This window comes from Nipponia nippon, unplaced genomic scaffold (genome assembly GCF_047370975.1).
Source record: "Nipponia nippon isolate SJK-2023a ecotype South Korea unplaced genomic scaffold, ASM4737097v1 scaffold_10, whole genome shotgun sequence".
Taxonomy (NCBI): Eukaryota; Metazoa; Chordata; class Aves; order Pelecaniformes; family Threskiornithidae; genus Nipponia; species Nipponia nippon.
In genome coordinates, this window is record NW_028262291.1 from 10,482,664 (window position 1) to 10,507,659 (window position 24,996).

General features: G+C 36.1%; 1 protein-coding gene across 9 annotated transcripts in view; it reads left to right on the forward strand.

Annotated features, from left to right (window-relative positions):
* The window catches only part of PPFIBP2 (PPFIB scaffold protein 2), a 110,178-nt gene that overhangs the window by 18,654 nt on the left and 66,528 nt on the right, over window positions 1-24,996 (forward strand). For 7 of the 9 annotated variants that reach the window (XM_087744242.1, XM_087744276.1, XM_087744288.1 and 4 more), the window contains exons 2-3: window positions 875-972; window positions 15,985-16,199. In XM_087744242.1, the coding sequence (XP_087600368.1) occupies window positions 906-972; window positions 15,985-16,199 (282 nt within the window). In that variant the 5' untranslated portion in view covers window positions 875-905. The remainder of the gene's footprint in view (window positions 1-874; window positions 973-15,984; window positions 16,200-24,996) is intronic. The other 2 variants (XM_087744268.1, XM_087744251.1) reach the window with 1 other exon arrangement.

Below are 24,996 nucleotides of genomic sequence, written 5' to 3' on the forward strand. Positions count from 1 at the left end.
CTGGTTTCATACTTCAGTGATGAAGTGATGTGCAAAAGGGCCTTATTTCAGAGAGTTTTCTCACTGGCAGTGAAATGAACAGCGTAAATGCTTTTCCCCTTTGAAATGTCATTTGTTGGCAACAGTGACTGCTACTTGACTAAGAGTCCAGCAACACCAACTCACAAGTAGAGACTAATTTTGGAACATTTTGTTTGTTATCCTTAATGTCAGATGGTAACATGAATGTCTTTAATCCTGTTTTAAAGAGACAGCAGTAACTTCAGAAACTTCGCACTTGGGGCATTTTGTTTATTGGAACAGAAAGAACTGTATTTTCAGCGTCATGAAAGAAGTGGTAGAAAGATTGAATGGGGGTATAGAAAGGAGGAGTAAAAATTATTTCAGAATTGTCTTTACTCTTAAGGCAGCAGTTAAAAAAAGCAGAGCTCCTACAGAGTTCTGCTTATAGGTTAGGCATGTTTTTTACCATGTGTTCATTCCTTCATTGAAACCTAGTCAATCCTCTTTTTCCCCACAGTCCAAAAGGTTGAAATGCACTCAACTTTGAATCTAGGAAACCATTGTTAAGGATGAGGGACAGGGGAATCTCAAGCTTCCAGTAATCGAGATCGATTGGTTTTGTTTCCATTTGCATTTCCTTATTTTACTAAAATCTCTTAAAAAAAAAAAAAATTAATGATGAATGAAAACCTCAGAAATCCCAAGTCATCTATCAAGAGTAGGAACAATTTTCTTAGTTTTTGTATTACTAGGCTGTATTTTTGCTAGCGTGGACTTTTGCCTGTGTGGCTTAATTTATAATGTAGCAGTGACATATTTTTCTGTCAGGTCGGGTTTAGTGTAATACACATGGTTTCGTCTGTCTTTTCAGTAGAAAGAGTAAAGGTCCGAAGAAATCACAGATGATGGCTTCTGACGCTAGTCATATGCTGGAAGCAGCTTTGGAGCAGATGGATGACATCATTGCAGGTATAATAATGCTTTATTTTACACCGAACTATTTTGCGATTTAACTATGTTTGTCTTTTTCTCTCCTGCATTTTTCCTGTTCGTTTTTTTACTTTTTAATTATTATTCTCAGTTTGTCAAGTTCTCTGTGACACACAGATTTCTCTGGTTCAACAGTTATGTGAAGAAAATTTAAAGTAAAATAAAGGAAGAAAACCTGCAATTCCACCCCAGACATGTGAATATTGAAGTAAGAGAGATTTACTTTGCTGTAATGCTATGTAGTAACTTAAACACATCTGGTAATATTCCATATTGTATGTGTTAGTTTTTTATTTCAGTGTGTCTTTGAAAAAAGTTTTCACCAAGGCTTCTGGTTAGCTGGATACTATATATCTGTATTTTACACACACACAGGCGCGCGCGCGCCCACACACACAAAAATAGACATCATTTTCGTTATTTATGAAGTATATATTTAAAATAGCTTAGCTATTATTTACCTTCATGGCCTAATGAGTTAGAATGCATATCTTTTTGTTGACATTTATATCCAGGAGTGGAGCTATGAATTTCTTTTTACACAGCTGTCCACTAGAAAGGCGTATGATGCAAGACAGAATTTGCTGTCTTTTGGTGCTCTCATGGTAAGGCAATTAAAAAAATTTTCTCTCAACATTACAGCATCCAAGAAGAGAAGTTGATTTCCGTGGTTAGGACTAGGTAGCCTTGGGGTTTGTGCTCACACACCATTCAGTATGAGCTCCTAAAAGAAGTATTTGGGTAGGGCCATGATCTCACTTGTGCACAATGGGACAGCAGTCACTAAAGCTTTATAAATTTGAATAGTGACACCTATGCTGTGCCTTCATTCTTTTTTTTTCCTCTAATGATGAAGAATGACATCAGCCTCTTGTTGCTGCAGTTGTGCTTCTTCCTGCTCTTCTAGTAAAGCTTTCTATCCAGAGACTAATACAGAGCTTCAGATATTACCATCAGACTAGCCGTGATTAGGCAGGAAGTCATTATCTGGGATTTTTAGTTTGAAGAATCTCTAGATTTTTTTTCTCATCCACATATGAGTCTTCACTTTCTTCTAAATGTGCAAGCTTTAAGAGACTGCTAAGATATACAGAAGTGTAAATGTGAATATGTGATAGATATAACTCCACAAATAACTTTTCACACCAATGGAACAAGTTCCAGGCAAATAGGAAAATTTAGATATCTATTTCCTTCTCCCTGCTTTTTCTGAATGCAAAACATTATTCAAACAAGATTTTAACCAACAGAAGTTAATTGGGATTTTATTTTTTCACCTCTTACAAAACATGTAAACAGATAGTCAGGGAAGCATCTGACTTCCCTCAGATATGTAAAGAGAGAACAAGAAAAGCAAGTCCCAAACCATAATTCATAAACTAGGGAACTGAAATAATCTCTTAGCCATTGCAAACCTTGGGTTATGATCCTGGCTAGTGCTATAAAAGGGTCAAAGTAACGTAGAAGCCCATGTCCCTTTAATTATGCTGTGAAACCTGCGCTTATAAATCACCTGCATACATCTGGAAATTGTAACTCAGTATCTCTCTTCTGTGATGATTTATACATAGCCCAACACATATTGGTGATATCATGGATGCGCTGATGATTCCGTTCTTGAGAAAAATCAAGAGAAAGAAAAATTGTCTATTTAAATTGATTTTCAGATTAGACACTTATTTTCTTCCAGGAGTTGTCAGAGCTTTGTGGTATGTTTTCGTTTGAAGGAAGGGGTTAGAAAACTTGTTATGATTTTGAGGATTTTCAGGTTTGTCATTCCGTAGGATTTCATCTGCTTCAATCTTTTCTGTTAATAGATCGTGCTTCCAACATACCTCAAATTGTTCGGTACCTCCTCTTATGAGCCATAAAAGACCATGTATTCAACAAACAGGTCTTTGTTGAGGAGTGCTATGTTTTGTTTAGAAAAAAATTTCAGTTTTACTTGAAGATGCCATGTCATGTTCCCTTCAAAAAAGTTTTGCAGACTTACAGGCTGTATGGTTCTTCCACTGGCAGGATAACATTGCTACTCAGTAGCATTTCCATGCATGGAAACTCCGAAAAATGGTTGTTGTGAGGCTAGTTCTGGGTAAGACAATAGGTGTTTAGTGTTGGGTATTTTTTCCATGGTATGGAAAGATAGCCTTGTAATACGTGGCATAACTGATTAAATGGCAATGTATGACTGCCTAAGAAAATCATGTATTTCTTCTGGTTTCATGCTAGAAAAATAATTGAGGTTGGAAGCCAGGTTTGATTTTTTTTGTTTTTAATATTCTTTTCCTCTTCCCCACTCCTTTTTCGGATTGTTTGCACCCATAACGTTTTAGGGTTTAATCTCGATAAATAAGGAATAGAATTAAATTGTTCCAGGTTTCCAAACAACATCGCTTTTACCCCCCTCACTTAGTTGCCATGATGGTGGAGACAGCAATACAGAGAAGCAAAGCAAATGATGGAAGCAATATTCTGTGTGAATCGGCAGATTGCACATCCCATTCACAGCTGTTTTGTAGTGGTGTTGGTGCCCAAGCTCTAAAACAAAAAGATTCAGGCATGCTAGTGGTGTGTAGAGTTTATTTCTACAGTGCATGGATAGGTCATGAGTAAACTGGCAACCTCTTGAAGAGAGTTGACTTTATGACGTCACATTGCTTACATTTTTAGTCTAATGTCCACTGATATTCAGTATAATATGGAAAACAGGTTTATGTAAAGATATCTAATGGGAAAGGAACCAAGATATTTCCCAGACAATGCATCTGTCAAGTCTCATCAACGTTAATTGAATACTTCCCATATGATTTCAGAATATATTTACCTGTACCAATAATATTTACCTGTACCAATAAAAAATCATATTGCTTTATTCCTTTACTTATTTTTAGTTAAAATATAAAGTAAAAGCTCAATTGGGTGGGAAGGTTGTTTACTTTATTTATTTATTTATTTATTTATTTATTTATTATTTTCCATTACTAGAAATAGATAAGATGTCTTAAGACAGATGGAGTTAAGTCTGTTCTGGTCATTCTCCTCTAGCTAATGTTCTGTGTGTTCCAGAACTGTTTCTTGAATACTCTGGTATGATTGAAGGACCAGATATATCTGCTGGAGCCTATACTTGGATACAGTTATTATCCCAATTTGTCTCAAATTGAGGAACATAGTAATTATTCAAGTTTGATTCTCTCTAATTCAATCCAGTACTCTTCTGTATGCAATTTGGGCAGCGACTGGAAAACAGGAATGTTCTCTTGTCCTGTATGGCGAGAGAACAAATAAGGTAGGAAACTCCAGAAGGAGGAAGACTGTAATGAAACAAACCAAGACTGAGAGTCTTCTAACTGCAGATTTATATACACTATATTATGCAACTATTGGACAAATCATCTGTGCAAATGTAGCTGCTCTTACAATAGACTGGAAACAGCAAAAAATCAACCATTCAGAGCTTGTGCTATTTTCAGTTCACTGTATCCAGATTCCATGGATATCTCTAGGCAGCACTGGATTCAAGGACTAAGGCTAAACTTCATGACTGTTGGAAACTTACGTAGCTGATGAAAAAGATGTTTCCTTTGGAAAGAGGCCTGAGTGGGTACTAGGAGAGCTATGCTCTTCTCTTGGCCTCAGAAACTTTTGCTTTAGGCACAAAATGAGCATTAATATTTTGGAGAAGTGAGAAGTCCAGAGAAGTGTAACTTGCATTGGCTAATTTTTGAAGCTTGAGTAGATGTGTGTATATATACACGTGCAAAACCAGCATTCTCTCTGTTTAATGAGAAAACAGTCCTGATGTCTTTTATTAGCGGTAGTTATTATTAAAATATTAGATTGTGGTCTTATCCTTTAAGGTAAGAACTGGGCATGCAAATACATATTACAAATATTTACAGATTTGCAGTCCTACTTTTAGCCTTCTAATTTTAAAAGCCATGTCCCTTATTCCAAATGTTAACATAGCTCATACATGATTCTGATTAATCCAAATAAAAAGTCTCACTGTAGACTGTGCATCTCAGTGCAATACAAAACGTATTGGTGTTTAGAGTGCATGAGGGTAGGATTGTGAAGCAAGATTAACAAATTGAATTTCAATGGGCTTGATCAAATTTGACAGATAGGTCAGTGCTCCCAAGTCTTTTATGCTTCAGTACATCTGTACTGATAACCCACCCTCATAGCTATATAAATTAGGCATGCTAAATGATTAGCCTTATTTGACTAAAATAGCAAAAAGGGCTAATGTGATTGGCAATGAACATTACTTATCCATTAGCTAGAATGACTTGCACTCCAAACAGAGGCTTTCTTTAAAGAAAGTGCCCATATGTCAGATGTGTCTACGCATTCTTTATTTGAGGTGCATGACTTTGGCATAGCTTCTCTCTGAGGTTTGACCAAGTCATTGCTTTCCCTTTTATTTAGCTTGTACCCATTTATTAAAATGTGTTTCATTATAGGGCTATAGATTTTTATTATTTTTTCTTTGCAATATATCCTAATGAATTAAAATAATTTTTATTTTACTTTCATATCAAACTGCTTCTCTCTGTCAGCAATCTGGAAATCTATTCTTTCCTTTTGTAAATAATGACCATAATTGTAAGATCTAAAAACTCCTGTCACAATATTATAGTCTGCTTCAGCTCCAGAGTCTCTTCAAATTCACCAAGTAATCAGTGTAATTATTGAGTTTCCTTTTAACCAGAGCTCCTGCGATCATTGCTTACCGAAAAATAATGAGAAAGTTAAATGTGTTATCACATGGGTGTGTACTGATATTTCAGTATTAGTACTGAGAGATTAAAAAATATAAATAATTAAAAAGTGTCAAGAAGTTGTCCAAGTAGTATGCATGTTTAAATTCCCTTGTCTTGAGGTGGAAGAACGCTTGTGTTCAGTTCATTGCTTTGGCTGTGTGCTGCAAACCCAATGACTTCCCACACCCTTGCTGAAAAAGGGGCCTTTAGAGGAAACGATACTTAAGAGATGAACAAGATTTTAATTCAAGTTTAATATGGTTTCCTCATGGGATCTATTTGCCAGAATTTGAAGGAGGGCCTGTTTGTGGGATTTTTTTCTTCTTTTTTTCTTTTATTGTTCTGCCCCATCGTAATTTTTCTATGAAAACAATAGAGTTCAAGTTCCAGAGCTGTTCCTGGATGTGTTAGATTACTAAGTCACCTCTAGTTAAGTTATTAGAACTTGGCTTAAAAATGCAGGAGTGGACAAAAAATACTAACACTCTCATTTGAGCCCCTTTGGATGAATTTTAGATTTTGTGGAATAAGTTTTTCATTCAGTTCCTACATAAATAATAGGAAATCAAAATATTTCCTAGTGACCTCATCCTTTACCCATGAATAGTCATATATGTCATCACAGGATTTATTCAGAATGCAAGGACTAGGCTCACAGCACTTTAAGCGAAGAAGATACACAACTCTGTTCTGCTTCATAAGGTATTGAAATTGTCCAGACCAGACAGAGAGCACTTAATCCTGTTTTTTGTGGTATGTGTTGTGGGGGGTGGGTGGGTCTTATCTGAAATACACACTGGGTGACATGCAGCTGATGGGCAGTACGAGCCTCTTGTGATTGTGTAGAAAGACTAGAGAATAGCTTCTATTTTTTCTTTTCAATTTCTATACTTCCAAATGACTTTATATTTTTGTCACTTATGTCCTGTTCAAGGTTCACAGTATTTTCGAACTCAAAATTTAGTTTCTATAGTAAAGATGTATAACTTTTTGTAATTTTAATACAGAGATCTTTGTAGAATTTCATTTTAGAGCACTGAACTGACACAGACTAAGGTTGAAATAATGATGAGAGAAACAGAATAATTTAAATAATGAGCAATTTCTTTCGTTATGGGTCAGAGTAATTGAACAGCAACAGCTGCAGTGGTTTTCTTGCATTTTCTAAATAAATTGTAATTGTGTTAATAGGCTGTGCTTCAGTTATGATTAGTGTATTTCCTTTTTATTTTTTGTTCTTTTTCAGTCAATAATTTAGGCTTTTTTCTGAACAAAAGAAATAATATATCTACAGCACTTGTTTATCTTGTTACTGCTATGCATTAATTAAGGTGAGCATTTGTGAAGTTGTACTATTCAAGATAGTATAGTGGCTTTTTGAAACCATTAGCTAGAGCATATTTATGCATAGATCTTTTAGCAACAGAGATATGAAAAGGGAAATTAAATAATAAATTACTTGAAATCAGGTCTTTGATAGGGAAATACATAACTTCCTGTCATAACAGTTCCAGAAAATTATGTATCAAGAATATCATGAGGGGAAAAAAGATAAAAATGGTGACCTTTAACCACCCTGGATATTAAAGGGGAAAGTATAAAAACATAACACAAATATTTAGGGTTTATAATTTGTAGTTCAGCATTTATCTTTATTTTATAACACTTCTTATAGCTTGCTAGGTGCTGACATTTAGCTTCACATACTCGACTTTGGAAAAGCTGATTAGTTAATTTCTTAGATGTTGTCAGCAATAACAGATTTATAACAATTTAAAATCTTTTAAAACTTTAAAAATATAGCAGTTCACTGTCTTTCTATTTATTTAATCCATAATTTTTCACATCAGCTATCTGTGGTCTTTCTTTTAGGTTTGTTAACATCTAAATCCTGGCCTCAGTAACTACGCACATTCTTGAATAACCATTATAGCCATTTGATACTATCTTTTGTAGGGGCTTTACACATGCTGTAGCCTTCAAGTTAAGCCTTTGCATAACTGTTCAGGTGCAGTTTTGATCTGTGTTTCAAAAGCATGTGAAAATCATGTCAACTTGCATGTTGATTGTGCATGTGCAGCATTGTCTACTCATTCCTTACCCAGGGTTGCCAGAGCAACCTGAAGTTTGGAATTTCCTCAATTTTGAGTGCTTAACCTTGCAAGAGGTCATTATAGCTATTTGGACTACTGTCCCTAGACATGCTTCCCATACTTTCACTATCCTAAGCATATTTTCTCACAGATAGTAGGGGTCAGAGCACAAGATAGAGAGTGAAGACTCTCTGAAGCTTGTATGTAGTATTGATAGATTCTCTTTGTAAACAGGACAGTACTACAGAATCTTATGGAGCTGAAAGCATTGAGAACTTGTTTCCTATAAACACTTAATGATCTTTTACAAAAATAGGTGTTCAAAATTGTTTTATATTAGACAAAATTGTCCTTTGAAGGTCCAAGTCAAACAGTGATTTACTGATCAAGTTGGTCTTTGACTTCCCTTGCATGTGTTCCTGCCTTTCCAGCAAAACAACAAAATTAGAATTTTTCTTGAAATTAAGAGTTAAAACTAATTCAAAATGGAGAAATCTTTGCAATTGAAATATGCTACTTTAAATTATTTTTCTCTGACTATAGATAAACAGTGCTGTCAGTACCAGAAACAGTCATGACCTAGACACCTACATCAGCTTACCAAAAATGCAGTACTGCATTGTGTTTATGCAAAACAAAATCCATATGTCGTAGGTATTTGTATGAAGTTTTGAAAAAGGATGGAATAGAAACAGAAATGTAAGTAGCTGCAGATACAACACGTAGCAAAGAAAGGCAGTTAAACCATGGTGGCCGTAACCCCATAGAATTGAAAATCTGAGACACAAAGGTTCTTTTGTGGTTTATATGATGTGATCTGTTTTTCAGTACGAGTCATTCAGTTGTTTAACAGGCTAGTGAACAGATTTCTAAGATTTAAATTTGAACAAGTATTATCAAACATGGGATTTCTTTAAATTCAAAATCATAGCTTCTCAACTTCCTGCAACGTAATTGATTTGAAAGAGTGTTTTTGAAAATCAAAATAGTGTAATTTTTATAAAACAAGATGCTTTTGCTTCCTCACAAACTGAATGCTCTTATTTTCCCTATGCTTTCAGAGATTCATTTTTTTCATGAAACAGTATTTGTTACCAGTAGCTTAGTACTGCTTACTACAAACAATTATGGATTTTGTACTAAAAAGATGTATTTGTTGTCTCACAACACTTGTTTTAATTAGACTACTGGTTTCACTGGCCCTAAATACACTTTTTTGTGTGTAAATACAAAATAAAAGAGAGAGAAAATTGGTTCAATTATTTATTCTTCTTTGCCTTTAATAAAAGGTGTTGGTCCTGTTTTTCCTGTGCAATGGAGACTCGGCCTCAAATCTCCATCATAGCTGCATAATCCATCTTCCTTTTTTCACCATCTGTAAGGCTGCTTAGCTTGTGTTTCTGGATAGGAGAGATCTTTTTGTTGTAGTTGTGTATATAGTACCTAATGTGCTGCACATCACAGCTTAGAGTCTATAAGCATGAAAAAGGGAAAAGGTTGAGTAATTACATAGATGATTTGCATCAGAAATTATAGACAGTTCTTGAAAATTGTCTCAAGGATTCCATGTGTCATTGTAAATAAAGCTCAGTTGAAAATCATCCAAGCTGCATGAAACTTGCATCTGAATGTGGTCATTAATGTTTCTAGGCTTGGAAATTTTTTCCTAGGGCTTCCTGCTAATCCAGCTTAACAGTTACTGTTCCCTGTAGTTAAAGATCTAAAAGCAGAGATTTGAGGAGAAGCTAATATGAGCTATGATTTGAAACACACCATTTGTGATGTATTTTGCATTACAGTATTAAAAGAAAGGATTGTGTGAGCTACCTCTTCACTCCTTTGACAGAAGGCTTAGGAAGGAGGAGGCTGAATTATGTCCCATCCAGACCTTACTACTAGTTTACATAAATTAACGTTTTCAAGGCTATCTTCATGAGAAAGAGACGCGTGCTTCAAAGAAAATTATGCTTTGTGGTCTTGAAGGAGAGAGGAAGAACTTGGACAACCTATATACTCATTGAGTAAAAACTCAGGTAAAAAAAAAAGTTCACTCGCAGTGTAATGATTGACTGAAAGGCCAGAGAAAATGTATGTTTATGATTTTATTCTAACCACTGTTGGTCAGATATCAAAACTGTTACCTGTGTGTACTTCAGCTTTATAGGAAGTCATCCTTACCCCAGCACAGAAGTAGCTTTTGGGTTTTGTTGTGGGGCTTTTGTTGTTTTTTGCTGTTTTCTGGACTGTAGGAGTCAGCAGTTTTAGGAAAATCTCTTTTTAACCACTGATGGTTGAGTTGTGTATTACCAGGAATTTTTTTTCTAAAACTCAGCCAGTTTTAGAGTGAAAAGAATGAGATAATAAGGATGAATGCAGGGGATCAGAAGTTAAGATGCAAGGAAAAGTGAGAGCTCAGAAACAGTATCTACTGCTAAGAGTGATGAAAATTGGGTGATAGATGAATGTATACCATATAAGCTGAGGAGAGTGGATTTTCAAACTGGCAAGGCTTTCTGCTTCTTTCTTTACTTCTACTTAGTAACTTATTTTTGCAAGCCGCCAGTAGTGCTGTTTTCTGAATAGGTTATGCGTTTGCCCAAAAGGAACATTTCTTTGAAGCTGTTCAGCTAATTGCAAGGAACTTGGAACTAAAAATGTGTTTGTCAGAGTGTAGGAAATGTGTAAGTTAAAAGTTATTTTCCTTTTTTTGTTACTTCTGTTATTTTTTTCTACCGTATGTATACTGTGCAGCAACATTTAACCTCCTTCATCCACTGTCTGTATGTGGAAGCCAGAATTGAACTGCTTGGTATGTCTTAGTTCCAATCCTTTTTTTTCCCTTTCTTTCTTTCCTGCTCCTCTAAGGTGGACATTTATGATGATTAATTGTGTTCCAGTAGTACACTAGGAAACCATGGTGCTGAGTATTACATAAACATAACGACAAAAGATTCCCCTGCGTCCTGTTTACCTCTGGGAAAAATGAGGCACAGGAAGATTGTGATTTGCTCAAGGCTATACAAAATGAGTCTTTTTGCAAGAGGTCAAAGCTGCACTCATTTTTCCTCAGTATCTATAAAATTCTCATGCTTGAACCGCGTTCTTCCCCACTTCAGCTACCTATAATAAAGCTACACACAAATTGCTGTTAATGGTAGAGTATACTGGTAACACATAGCATTCTGTTTGCACTGTAGCATCTTTTTTTTTTTTTTTTTGCATCAATCTGCAAGGAGATCCAAATTCTTATTGTCTGGTGCTAAAACTTAATGTGCTTTGCAGCGTGATGATGTAAAGGTTTAAACCAATACAAAGAAATATAATTATTTACTCCTACACACTTTTACTTCTGTTTTTCAGAGTATGTTCTTGACCTTCTGGTGAGCAATATATATCCTACTTAATATGAAACTACATGGAAAGCAAATAAGAGAAGCAAGCCTGTGATTCATTTGAATTTAAGCTGTAAAACAGGAAGCTTTCTGAATTAAAATGCTGAGTTGAACTTTGCACTTCTGCATTTCTTTACCTAGTATAAAGTACATTAGTTGTTGCGTTCAGATGAATTCTTCATTTTCCCTTTCAGCCAGGAGAATAAAAGGTACTACAGTAGCAACCCATACCAAACCAGTTTAAAAATAATTTCACAAAGGAGGAGTGTATGCGTGCATTTGATGGCGAGGTGTGAAGGGTCATGTTCTCTTGGTGATGCAGAGATCTGTGGGTAGCTCCTGTTCCAGACAAGGAGAGTTACTCAGGGGAGGGCTTCGTAACTTCTGTTGAGTATTCTGGCCCCTAGCCAGCAAAGCAAAGCACTTTTAAGTTCTTGCTTAATATCTGTAATCCCAGTGTCTTGAAACTAGTGGAATTTTGATTGCTGAAAACTAGAATCTCCAGCACATCTCAGAATTATGCCCTGTATTATCAGCTTGATAAGGGTACTGATACGGTTTGGGGTTTTGTTTGTTGCTCTTTCTGATGGTATCAGACATGGGTGCACTCTCTCTCATCAGTGCCTGCTTGTTGAAGTCTAAATACAAATCTTGAATATTGCTGATATATATATTTTCATTGTTTGTTTCATGGATAATAACCTCAGTTGAAAGATTTAAAGTTATGAATGAAATCGAGCCTTTCAATCTCTGCTTCCTTCACTTAACTTTAGTTCGCATTAATCAAAGAAACATTTTTCCTTTCAAGGTTTAATGGAACTAGTGCATATAAGAATTTACAGACGGTTCACCTGTAAGATCATTACATCTTTATTCATATAAGCAAATACTATGCTGTCTATTTACTATTATTAGCTAAGGAAATTTTGAAGTATCTTTATTGTCTTCTGCAGTTTAAAATCCTGTACTATTTATGCTCAAAATTAATTCCCAGTCATAAGTATGGGGTAAGTCATAAGATATACCAGCTTTGGTGTGTTGTTAGGTAGCTCAGGGAACATGAGTTTTTCATAAGGATGTCTTTGACGATTTTCATTTGTTGCATCTCTTTTTGTTACCAATGAAGAGAAAAATACTTCCTTCTTCTGGCTTCTTTTTTATTTCTTATTTCATGCAAACTTAAATGAAGTAAAACTTGAGGCAATTGACTTTGTCTCAATCACTAGCTGATGTTCTTTCCCAATAAATACACATTACCACCATCCAAATGTCCCTACACAGGACAGGACTGTGCTCAAGACGCACCTTAGATTACATCTATGGAAACTCGGCACATGTACCTTACACATGGACCCAGGTCTTCAGAGTTCTGAGAAAGCAGGACTTTCCACTGCTGTGTAAAATGTGGGACTTTGAGGCTACTTAGAATTCTGCCAGTCTGAACAGTCAGTTGAAGAGCTTGGGATAACTGAAGCAGGCATATGGAGTATGCCCAGTCTCAGGAAATCACATCACATATAATTCCTGGCTGGCCCTGCCTGTGCTCCAGCACTTGAGAATTTTTACCTTTATAAAACTGAGTTTCTTAAAGGTGGCAGTTCTTTCGCTTGCCAAGATTAAAGAGTGTGTGTATATGGTTTTTTTCCTAGTGTTTTGATAGAGGCAAATCAAATAAAGGCATGCCAAAATGTGTGAATTTCACTGTCATGTAATTTTCCTACAGAATTTAAAATTATTTTCTCTAGAAGGCAGATGTTACCAGTAATGTTGTAGCCATGATAATCTAAGGATGGAGGCAAGATGTGATACATAGTGAGGCATTTAGACTGGTGAGGGAAGATGTCACCAATACTGTCCTCAAGAAAGTTACAGTGGTAGGTATGGTATGGCTGTATAAACTGCCGACCTAGTGTAATTAACTGAACTCCTGAACAATTGTTTTAAATCTGTATTTAGCTTAAAGATTAGGGGTTTTATTTCACACCCGAGGTGTTGGTTGTGGGCCTGAAAGTTTGTGTAGTTTTGTTTGGACTGTGTGGATTTTTGTTTGTTTGTTTCTCTTGTCTGTTTATAAAAAGTATTCGTATAAATAACATGAAGAATGCTATAGCAGAATGCTCCATTAAGTTTTTCCTATTCCATATCTATTTTAAACTATCAGGTCATTGAAGGCGTAGCTACCAAAGCTGATTATGGAATAACTTTGGATCCTGTCTGCTTTTCTGGTGTGAAAAGTACTTGCTAAGCAAAAAGACAGAAAAATTAGTTTTCCAAAAGAAAGAGTGAGAAAACTCGTTTAAAAGTCCTGATGTCACAATAACCAAGGAAGCCACATCTTTAAAAGTGGCATCAATGCTACTTGTGACAACAATGCCAGATTTCAGGTTTTGTGCCTATCTTTTTTGGAAAGTAAGTAGTGAGTCACTCTGGCTGAACATAAAGATTTAAGAGGTTATATGATCCAAATGGCTCTTACACAATTTGGAAATCTGCTATTTTTAGTTGCTAGAGTTTAATATTAACCTGCATTAGGAAATACATAAACAGAAACAACTAAGCTGGCATAAGTAGCTGAGAGTCTAGAAATACAAAAGAATATCTTTTAGTGGTTAGAATACTCAAATCCAGCAAAACAGTTAGTTGATCCTCTCCTCAAAAGGAAATAATTCAGGAGGACAAGGTTGATTTACAATCTGAAGTTGTCTTGCGTAGCAGTCTTAGTAGCACCGGATATTGAAGAAACTTTATCTTGGACATGGTCTTAGCCAGAAATTAAGATGAGATCTCACACTTGAGGTATTAAAATAAACTCATAAGCAGTGGCAGTCAACAGGACCAAACAGGGAATATTCTGAGTTTGAAAAGAGGTTAAGACTATATAAAATACTCCAGTAGTGAAAATAAGAGTGTTGCTTTAAAAAAAATAAAATCCCTACTACTGAGCCTTGCAAAACTTTAGAAATTCCTAGGGATGGTTTTGCATTGTTTAAAACAGTCAAACAAAAAACCATGTACATTGTACAGTAGAATTGAAACCACACAATTTTTTGCAAAGATAATTGATCTGCCAGAATTCTTTGTGTCATTAGAGCTGTGATTGCAGAAAACCTGGTTAATATTATTTAGAATTTTCTCAAAAGCTTTGAGTAAAGTTAAGCGTTCACAAAATGAGAGACAAAATATTGTCTTGGATCAAAAACTGATTGAGATGGGAAACAAGATTAAATGATCAGTTAGTATTTTGGTTAAAAGCTAATCTAGGTGCAAAAGGCATTTCAATATACTAGGACCTGAGTGTCAGTGTATTCATGAGTTGTATTTAGGTATTAGTTGTATATCAGTCTATATGTAAAATGAACCATTGCATTCAAACACAGTTTGTAATGTCCAAATCATGGTAGATAAATAATCATAGCAGGCAAACTAATATTGATTAATGCAAAATAGTATGCATTCAATAAGAAAATTTGAATTACTTATACATCTGGGTTTCAAATTAGATACATGCTCAGGAAAAAAAAATAGTAAATCATTTTCAAAGGCCCAGTGAAGATTTCTGTTCCTTTCATAACAAAGATGTAAATGATGTTAAACACAGGAGTAAAATGAGGAATGGTATGGAGATTATTATAATCCCTTTGTGTAGATCAATGATAGAGTCTTCTAAGGAATATTATATGCTATGTGGATCCAACATACACCTGAAAAATATGTTACAACATGAAAGGATTGAGAGGAGTACAATACGAATGATCAAAAGCCTAAAAAAAAAATCTCCTGTGAAGTCAAATAAAGGGGGAAAATGTGATTGCTTATGCCAGGGAGAACAGGAATGAAGACATAACATGAGTACATTCTATTATGTACATAAGGCAACGAATTGTAAATAAAAACTGTAAAAAGTAGAGCAAATAGAAGTTTTCCATCTGACTAGCTCTTAAAGAAACAAAAGGATGTTAAATGAAATCAAGGTCTGGAATTCAGGACTGAGAAAAGATAGCTCGTTTTAGTATGCATCTCATTGAACCACAGGGTATTAAGACAAAAAGATTCAGAGATATTAGAATTTGTATTATTTATCATTCCTACATCAAGTGAGATATGTTTGTTGCTGTGCTTATTGTTCTTGAGAAAATAATATTGGTGCTGGAGAGCTGGCAGGATTGAGGTGGTGTCATTTAGAGAGCTTTTTGTAATTTAGAGAGCTAGCAAAGTTCCATTAGCCATTTTTACTCCTAACTTTTTGGGTTTTGTTCTCTGTGGGAGGGTTTTAAACCTGCTCAAGGTCACATATTTTTCTAGTTCAGGTAACACAATCTATTTTCATCTAAGTTTCTTGTCAAAGGACTGCATCAATCTTTCTTACGTTGCTTAACACTGCTCTCTCTGTGTGTGGACTTCTAACTATGTAGCTGAGAAGTTAGTGACATCTCATGGTAACCATAGAAAATTACAGGTGATTTCTGGTAAGGTTTTGGCATTTGTAATTTAGGGGATATTGCAAATGTTTTCTAGGTCAAAATTCTTTTTTAATATGCTTGTACATACCTCTCACATTTAATTCTCCAGTGTTCATTATTTATCTAGAGACTAACTCAAGGATTTCTAAGCCTGAAATACTGATACTTGTCAGTTAGCATCTGAAGTCCAAATGTTCCAGAGTGTAGTGCCTATATATTTGTCACTTACAAAACAATTATATAACGTTATTGTCTCTCCTGGTTTTACCTGTTTTAGGTACAAAGTCAGCTACAGAGTATGCTAATGGTGGTTATGATATTGTGTCACCTGCTCCATCAGTATACTTGGGCACATTTCAAATTTTGCATCTCCTGGAAGATCTAAAGATGGCATTGGAAATGCTAGAGGATCCACAAGAGAAAGAAGCATTGCGAAATCAAATTCCAGGGGCCACAGCAGTGCGTATACGGGAGTGGTTTGAAGAGAATCTGGTGAGTAGTTATTCATAGCTTTTCCATTTTGTTTGCAAACAGCATTGGTTCAAGTATTTTGATAATTCAATTATTTTTATACTTCAATTATTTTTATAATAACTGAAGTCTGCATACTTGGAGAACTGCAGGGGATGGTGAGCAGTCATAGAAAGCTGAGGATATTACCATGTTATATGCTGATTACTAAAGCAATGCAGATATAGGAGTATAAGAAGTTGGTAAAAGACCTTATTTTGTCCTTGGTGAGAGAAAAGATAGTAAAAATTAACTACCAAAAAAGTTACCTTTTCTGTGGTTTTTTTTTTTTTGTTGGTTTGGTTGGTCCTTTGCTGGAGATAACAAACAAGTTTATAACTAGTTATAAAACTTTTCATTTTTAAACCACCAGTTTTGGAATATGGTGGCATTGTCTGTTGAAGGGACAAATTCAAATTGGATGATTCTCCTATCCTTTTCCTCGCTACATTTCCTTTACCTTAACTGTCAGTATTTCCACAGTATGTTGTACACCAGGCAGTGGTAGTAAATGCAGGAAAGCTCTAGCTTCTGAATGCGAGACATTCATATTGGGACAGATGGGAAATAAACATTTCATAGAATCATAGAATCGTTAAGGTTGGAAAGGACGTCCGAGATTATCGAGTCCAACCTGTTAACCTAACTGCCAGGTCCACCTCTAAACCATGTCCCTAAGCACCACATCCACATGTTTTTTTAATACTTCCAGGGACTGTGATTGCACCACTTCCCTGGGCAGGCTGTTCCAATGCCCAACCACTCTCTCCATGAAGAAATTTTTCCTAGTATCTAATCTAAATCTCCCCTGGCACAACTTGAGGCCATTTCCTCTTGTCCTATCACTTGTTACTTGGGAGAAGAGACCGACCCCCGCCTCACTACAACCTCCTTTCAGGTAGCTGTAGAGAGCGATAAGGTCTCCCCTCAGCCTCCTCTTCTCCAAACTAAACGACCCCAGCTCCCTCAGACGCTCCTCACAGGACTTGTTCTCCAGACCCTTCACCAGCTTTGTTGCCCTTCTTTGGACACGCTCCAGCACCTCAATGTCCTGCTTGTAGTGAAGGGCCCAAATCTGAACACAATATTTGACTATATTGGAAAAGATTGAGGCTTACCAGGTGAGGAGCAGATGTTCAGACAGACCGTAAGAGACCCATTGGATGTAAAGGAAGAGAAACAGCAGGTCCTGCCAGAACACTCCTTTTCACCAAGCCTGTCACTGCAAGTGAATGGTGGTTTCCTAACGAGTAAAAGCTACCTGTCACTTTCTCAACTTCAGAAAAGTTTTCTAGATGAATGGAATTTCTTCTGACTTTGTCAATGCATGTTACTTTTATGTAATTGTGTCTGTAGCTTCTGGTTCACTGTTTATCATCTGCTATAGATGCCTTGTGCCTATTGTAACCTAATGTTGTTGGAAAGGTAGCTGCTGTTGTTTGAACTTGTCAATGGCTGGTTTGTTGGCATTCTCCACAGAGCATAGGTCTATGGATGGAAAGTCCTGTTTGGGAACGTATGAGAGAAAGGAATGAGAATTTGCTACCAGTTTTGAAAGCAAAAGGTGGAGGCAATGTTTAATGTGGATTTACGGTATTAGATTTTGAGTCCATATCCTCAGGCCAGCTCTTACTGAATTCCTGCCTTAGCAGAAATTTTAATGCTTTTTCAAAGCTTTGCAATAGCGAAAAGATATTTTGAATGCATAAAAGACATAAATTTTCAGAGTTGTTCACAGTAAAGCTGGCCCTGAACCACCAAGTTGAAGAGTTTGAATCCGGTGGTCTGGCTTTTGGCCTCTCTGTTGCAGAAATATGAACTAAGCTAGCTTTTCAGCTCTGCAAGGTAGGTAACACTTAATGTTTTGACTCCTCTTATTAATCTATGTATGTGTATCTCTTCTTTTTCATGGGAAAACAGCCAAAGCAGAAGCCACAGTTTCCTCTTAGAGTTGCAGTGTACTGATGTCCTAAAAGCCTTGTCTAGTGCATCAAGAATAGTATTCATTTGATAAAGCAATTAGGCAGTCTGGATTCAGAACCAACAGAACAGGGAAATTGGTGGTATAGAGTATCTCTAAGTGCAGTATGTTGAGATCACTGTTTTTAAAATATTTTGCACTGTTCTGTATTGATGAATTCTCCATTTAAAGACATGCACAGGGAGGATAGTGCATAGTTGCTGTGACTGTTATTTGAAAATGGATAGTAATCTATGTATATGTAGACCTTTTTTATATTTTTAAAAAATGCAAATAATTTGTAAGCACGCACACAGCTTCCATGGACTCAAAATTTGGAAGAGCTTTCTCCGCTGAGAAGCAGAAATTTCACTTGGAAATTGAGAACAAATGCGATAAAATTCAGCTCAGTTCAGTGAAATGGAATATGTATTTCATAGTATGTCCCATACTGAAAATTCCTTAATTCCAGACTAGAGCTGTGAAACATGATACTTGATATGTGAAAAAGGACAGTCAAGGTAGTAAGCTATAGAGAATGAGAACTCTGTAGCTCAGTGAATCCATTCACATTGGAAGCCTCAGATGAAGTTTGGTGATCATTAGTCTGACATGTTGGAGTGTCATAAAAAAGTCCTGCTCAATTCCCATGGTTAAAACATACCAAGACTGAAGTGGTTTGCTGATTTATTAAAGACATAATTAACTAGAAATCAGTGAACTATGTATTTAGGATCAACATCAGCAATACAACAAATAAATCAGAATGCTAGATGCTTAAGAAATGCTAAGGAACACCTACAAATTTCTAAATGCAGTTCTATAACTAATTACAAAAAGGTAAAATCACAGACATGCACACATACACATTCGCAGTTACACGCACACATTTCCTCTCTCACAGCTGGTGTTGGTTACGAGCACGAACAGCCTCTTCTGTCGATGAGTGTTCCCCTATTTACACACAGCTCCTAATGGACATAGGGGTGTGTTAGCTTTTGTGTGTACCCATGGAGCTCCCTACGGTCTGCTAACCCATGGGCTGGTGAGCAAGCACCCCACAAGTTCACATAGTCAGAAAGATGGCTCAAGACTAGTTCCTGCTAGATAGTATCAAACAACAGCATTTAACAGCTAGCATTTTGGTTTAAGCAGAAGTATGGAATAGAAATCCCAATTATTTTCTTGTGTGCTCCTTCTGCATTAGCAATCATTATAACCCAGTGCAGCCCTGAAAGGTCTCTGAGGCAGAGTATGGCTATCCCTGCTAGTTCTGTTTGTGCCACACAGCAGTATTTGGGATTGCACGTTAGAGGAGAGGAAGTAACTGAACCTTCTTTGTATTGTTTGTTTGTACTGGAGTATCATTTGGAAACTAGAGCTCAGTTGTACTAGAATGGGAAAAATAACTTCTGCAGAAAATTGCCCCTTGGCCTTATAATTCAAGTAGCTTTGCAGCTTTGGTAATTGCCACTTAGTGTGCTGAACTACACCTAGTGTTTCAATACATAAGACTGTGGAGTTTAGCCTTTTGGTCAGCTTTGAGGCACCTTGGTTTATTACTGGTCAGTCAGGAAGCTTCTGTGATGATTATAGATACTATAGCTGGTCTCACTAGAGTCCTACCTTCCTTCAATTTCATAGTATCAAACTATGGAATTTATCAGACATGAAATATCACCAAGTTGTGTTTTGTGGTTTGTTCGATTGTTTTGGGGGTTTGTTTGTTTGGTTTTTTAAACAATTGTAACTGTAATGTTCTTCGGTCTGTCTGCTATAGGTGTGAATAGCAAAGATGTGGGAAAATTTAGAAATGCCTTGAACGTGAATACTTTAGACGTCGTGTTTCATACCTGATACTACCTTGCTTACTTCCTCTTTTGAAAGTATCTGCTTTATTTCTTTTTTATGGAGCCATTGGTGCTGATTTGGTGTTTCAGTGATTTGGTGGAGTTGGATTTTGTGCTTATCCTCTAAGGAAGAGGCACACCATGTGTGGAACTAAAGGTGTGCTTTTTGAAAAGGCTCCTTTTTGTATTTCTGTAGTCTGGGATCTGTGAACATATCAGGTTCTCGAGTTTACAGTATAACTGGGCACAGTAACTGTGCTGCCCCTCCTGTGAGATAGATGAAATAGGTTTGACAAAGTTAGCGCTGAATTTAGAAAGATTATTACTATGTATCATAGAATGAGGATTTAATAGTTGCTGTAACTGCACAAATCTTTTGACAAAGCTAAAATGGAATAAAGCATCATTAATTATAGACTTTTAACTACTTAAGTACTGTATTAAAAATTTTTGCCTTGAAGTGAATGTCTGGATTGTTCTACATGCTTTAAGAGTGTAAATTCTTTGGCCTTAAAAATAGAACAAAAAGACCAGGGGATTATCATGGAGAGTTCATATGAAACAATTTTGTGTATCATTTCAATGCTTCTCGCTAAATATTTTAGTATTGCTAGTGACCACGTGACATATCACAATGCAGGTAGTAATTTCAGCATTAAAAATTAACTGCTGCAGTACCAGCTGACTGTGTTTGACCCGGTGAGCTATGAGAGAATATATTTAGTTACAGTTTCATTTCATAACTCTAAATGAACTTCTACACTGTTAATTCTTTTTTTTATTCTATACATCTTTATGGAATCCTTTTCTGAGTAAAGAGGAACCCTAGTGTTCTCACAGTGGTCCTAAAACAATTTTAAGCATGAGTGAAAGCCTCATTTCCAGGATCGCAAAACATGATCTTCCTTCCAGTGGAACATTTATATTTAAAGCAACCCACTTCACCATGTAGCTTTAAATACTGACCCTTAAAATGCTGATTCTTGAAAAATCAGTAGTATTTTCCTGATTATGTTCTTTCTCAGAAACCTAATTCTGAAAATCTTTCTAAATGTTCTAAACTTGAGGAAACAGGAAGGGGAGAAGAGCTGAAGAAGTAGTAGAGGAATGTGTGGTAGAGGCAATTCGTTAAAATAATGTGATTTGCCTTATGATATGTCCTGTGCTTTGTCTCATTTCATGCTCGGTGTTTTTGTAGTGGTAAAACCAGACTTTTGGTAGAAATAGGATAAATTTCTTAGAGTCTTGATTGCCATTTGGTCATGATTAATGTTCAGAAGAGGTTGCTTCTACTGTGTGTTAAAATCAAGGATTTTTTTTCAAGTGTCTTCACAGGGACTTGGTGGAGTTTGTGAAGTTTTGAAATTACTTCAAAGTTTTATTTTAAGCATGTGTTAAAGTGCTCTGCTGAAACATAATCACTGGCGTCTTTATTTCAGTTTTGTCTAAGATTCATTTTACAGAGCTATCTGTCCAGAACAGAGGCAGAAAATGACTGCAATACAGGGCACTTCAATATACTTGAAAACATGCTTTTATAAAAGTATCAATAGAATTTTTCAGCAACAGCTGAGTGGGAAGAGAATATATTCTGAGCAATGCCAGTTAAAGCCAGTATATTTATCTGCTGGTAGATTTGACTGTGGGACTCAACTGTTGAGAGTCACGATGGAGCTATATATAGCTGAATCTTCCCATTGCCAAGTGGTATTAGCACATGTTAAATTGAAAATGGACCAGTAGAGCCTGCTTGGGACAGCGTAGAAAAGCTGTCATTCTGTAAGCATTCATGTTTATTTTTGCCAACTTGAAACATTAGATGGATATGTTTTCTGAGCAGTAGTCAGAGTTGAAAGTTGTATGACCCAGTCCTCCACTGTGCTCCAGCTCATTTTCAATGAGTTGATGATGCAAGGAAGCCCTGAACTAGAAGATCTGGTCCTCTGAGTTCCCCAAGCATGTTAAAGTCATTCACAGCACACAAGAAACGGCAGAGAAGTGTCCTTCATATGTGCAGCTGTTTATGAATACTAGAGAGTGCCTTGGAGCTAGTGGAAAGGGGGTGTACACAGCTTGCATGGAATTTTTCTAAACCAGGCCTAGTCTTTTTAATGTTCTGTGGTTGCTTTGTCTGGGCGTCAACCCTATCATCTCTGACTGTGATGCTCACTGTAGTAGCTCTCAGCAGAGGGTAGGAAAGTCTTCTCTGCACAAAGAACTAATAGAAGCTTAAAATAGCTTTGCAGTGAGTAGGGCTGATTTACATCTCTTTCTTAAAATGACATGGTGAGATTAGTTTTTGGCATTTTTGTTCACCCTTGTAATGGTCAGTAATACTTAACAGAGCCACCTTTAAATTGCAATGACCAGAACTGATTAAACAGAATTGTGTTATGGCCTTGGGCTTAGAGTACTCATGGAAGAAAGGTGATATTCCTGTTATAATAGCAGGGCCTGTATTTTTATATGTTAAGTTTTCCAAGATTTCAAGGTAGTCTACTGAGATATTGTGAAGTTTAGCCCTTGGGGACAATCCTTAGCTACGTGGGCTATCCACACCTTGATACTGTCAGAGGAAATAGAGGAGGACTACTCTATAGGAAGTCCTGATTGTATACAGAAATTGCATGGTAGCCTTCAAAAGCATTAATACGATTTATTCAGTTCCATTTATCTAAGACTCTTTCAGCTGTTGGCTTCAGTGCCTTCCTTTGCACTGAGTGGCTGAATATCACATTAGTTCATCTTTCCTTTTGTGTCTAATGTTATGCATGGTGTCACTTTTTCATTTCACGTTATGATCTGTAACTAGAATTTCCAGCTGCATTGCTTTTCACTGATTTAAATATGATACACTGTAATAATTTAACAAACATTAATGTATAAATGTAAGTGCTATGAAGTATCTGTTTTTTTAAGTGTAGCTAGAGGAAACATCAGAAAATGTTTTCCATAACGTAATTAACAGAGGGATTGGTAAGAGAGAATTATTTCCTTAAACAATGGTGCTAACAGATAAGTTACAAAGGTAATGGCCATGTAAAGAAGCTGGGGGCAAAATTTTCTTTTTAATGGTCCTGTACTGATTTGGAGGTATTACTTGAATGCTATAGGAAGGGCATAAATTTGAAGTATTTCTGTGTATAACCTTTATTCAGATTTTGCAGAATTTGGGTAGGTTGACCTATCTCATTTGCTAAATGTTATCAGTTATGACGAATAGAGCAATAATATAATTCACAACAAAATTATTTCATTTGCTTTTGGAATAGTATGCTAATAATAGTGGTAAACAGACCTGTATTTAGTTAAAATGCAACTAAATATATTTTCGGGTTTTGTGATCTTTCAAAAATGGAAACAAATTATACTTATTTTAGACATATTATACATGTTGGCATGCTACTCTTCTGCATAAGTAAACAAACACGTGCTTTATTTTCCTGAAATAATGAAATGCTTAAGAAGAAAATAATGAATATTTGTATATTCCTTATCAGAAATAAGGACTTGTAAAGGTTTATCTGCAGCTTATTCTGGTTTGGGATTTTTACAATTTTTTCCATTCTGAAATTTAAAAGAGAAAATCTGATGTGTGTCATACTGAGGAGAGGCAAAATGTTACCTGGTAACGTTATTGATATATGTGCAAATGTTTGGTAAATACCCTGTTTCAAATGTTTCATGTACTGATTTACTGCATATTTAGTATTTCAGCAGTGCTTTGAAACCTTTCAGACTGAAAACTAAACCTGAACTATTGTAGTATGTTGTGTGGTAGAATGTAAATGTATTTCTTTAAATACTGTCTTTACATAGCAGTGTACTCTTTTCTTGCCTATAGTAACTGGGGGGGGGGGGGGGGGGGGGGGGGAGAAGTGTTCACAGTGATTTTGTTGTTCTGTTAAGTATAAAACATTTGTTTAGTTTTTAGGCAAAAATATAGTACTCAAGTTTCTTACAATCTATATTTTCTTCTAAATAAGTTCAATGCAAAAAGTTACAGCTCTTCTAGAACTTGGGCTGGAAAAAGTATTTCAGCATATGGCAAGGAATGTTTGAAACTGCCAAGAATGTGTAAATGTCTGTGAATGAATTAATAAACAGTAACTTCATCTAAGTATTGGTAATACATTATTTATGCAGGCCAAGGGAAGAGAGCTAGTTATTACTTGAGCAATAACCAGCAAGGACATAGTAGCACTAGAGATACGTGATATCATACAGCCTGCAGATGGGAATGACTCCAAAGATGTCAGCACCTGTTTGAAGTATTATCTCCTCCTCCCCGTCCCCCCCCCCAAATATGCAATAAGGGTGAGTGTTAACCATGCTGGCTTGGAACTAATGGCCATCTAAGCCCGATTATTTCTGAAATACAGATTTTAATCAAAGAATTAAGCCATTAGGATTGAGTGCATTTTATGCTGGGAAAGGATTATTTGTCCATGTATCTACATTTCTAGTCTGTTTCCCAGATGTGTTTATTTTTTTAAAATTATCTCAAGCAAAGCAAATGTGCTCATATAGAGAATGCAGTATTTTTTTTTCCTTTTGTTCCAAGAGTTTCATCTTTCTCTGTCACATCAGTTAGTCATGATTAAGACTCTAAGACAAAATTATCTTGCTGGAAATGCTTCATCTAGATTTCTGAAGCCATTCCTCACCATGTAAAAAGGATTTCTTCCTCTATTGTCTTTTGCACAAATGACCTGAATTTCTTTTCACACAAGTGTTCCTGTGCAAGCGTATTCTCATATTCTGTCTCTCTTGCTTCACTCTGAAGCTCTCGCATTTCTCTGCAGCATGAGAATGACAGGTGTGTGAATTGGCAGGCTGAGGAAATTTTTCCTTTTTAAAATCTGGTCCTAATCCCTTTGTTTCCAAAGCAGCCCAAACACTAGGATTGGGAAGAGCACAGAGGAATGGATGTAGGAAAAGTTGATACTAATTCTTGGGAATGACTAAA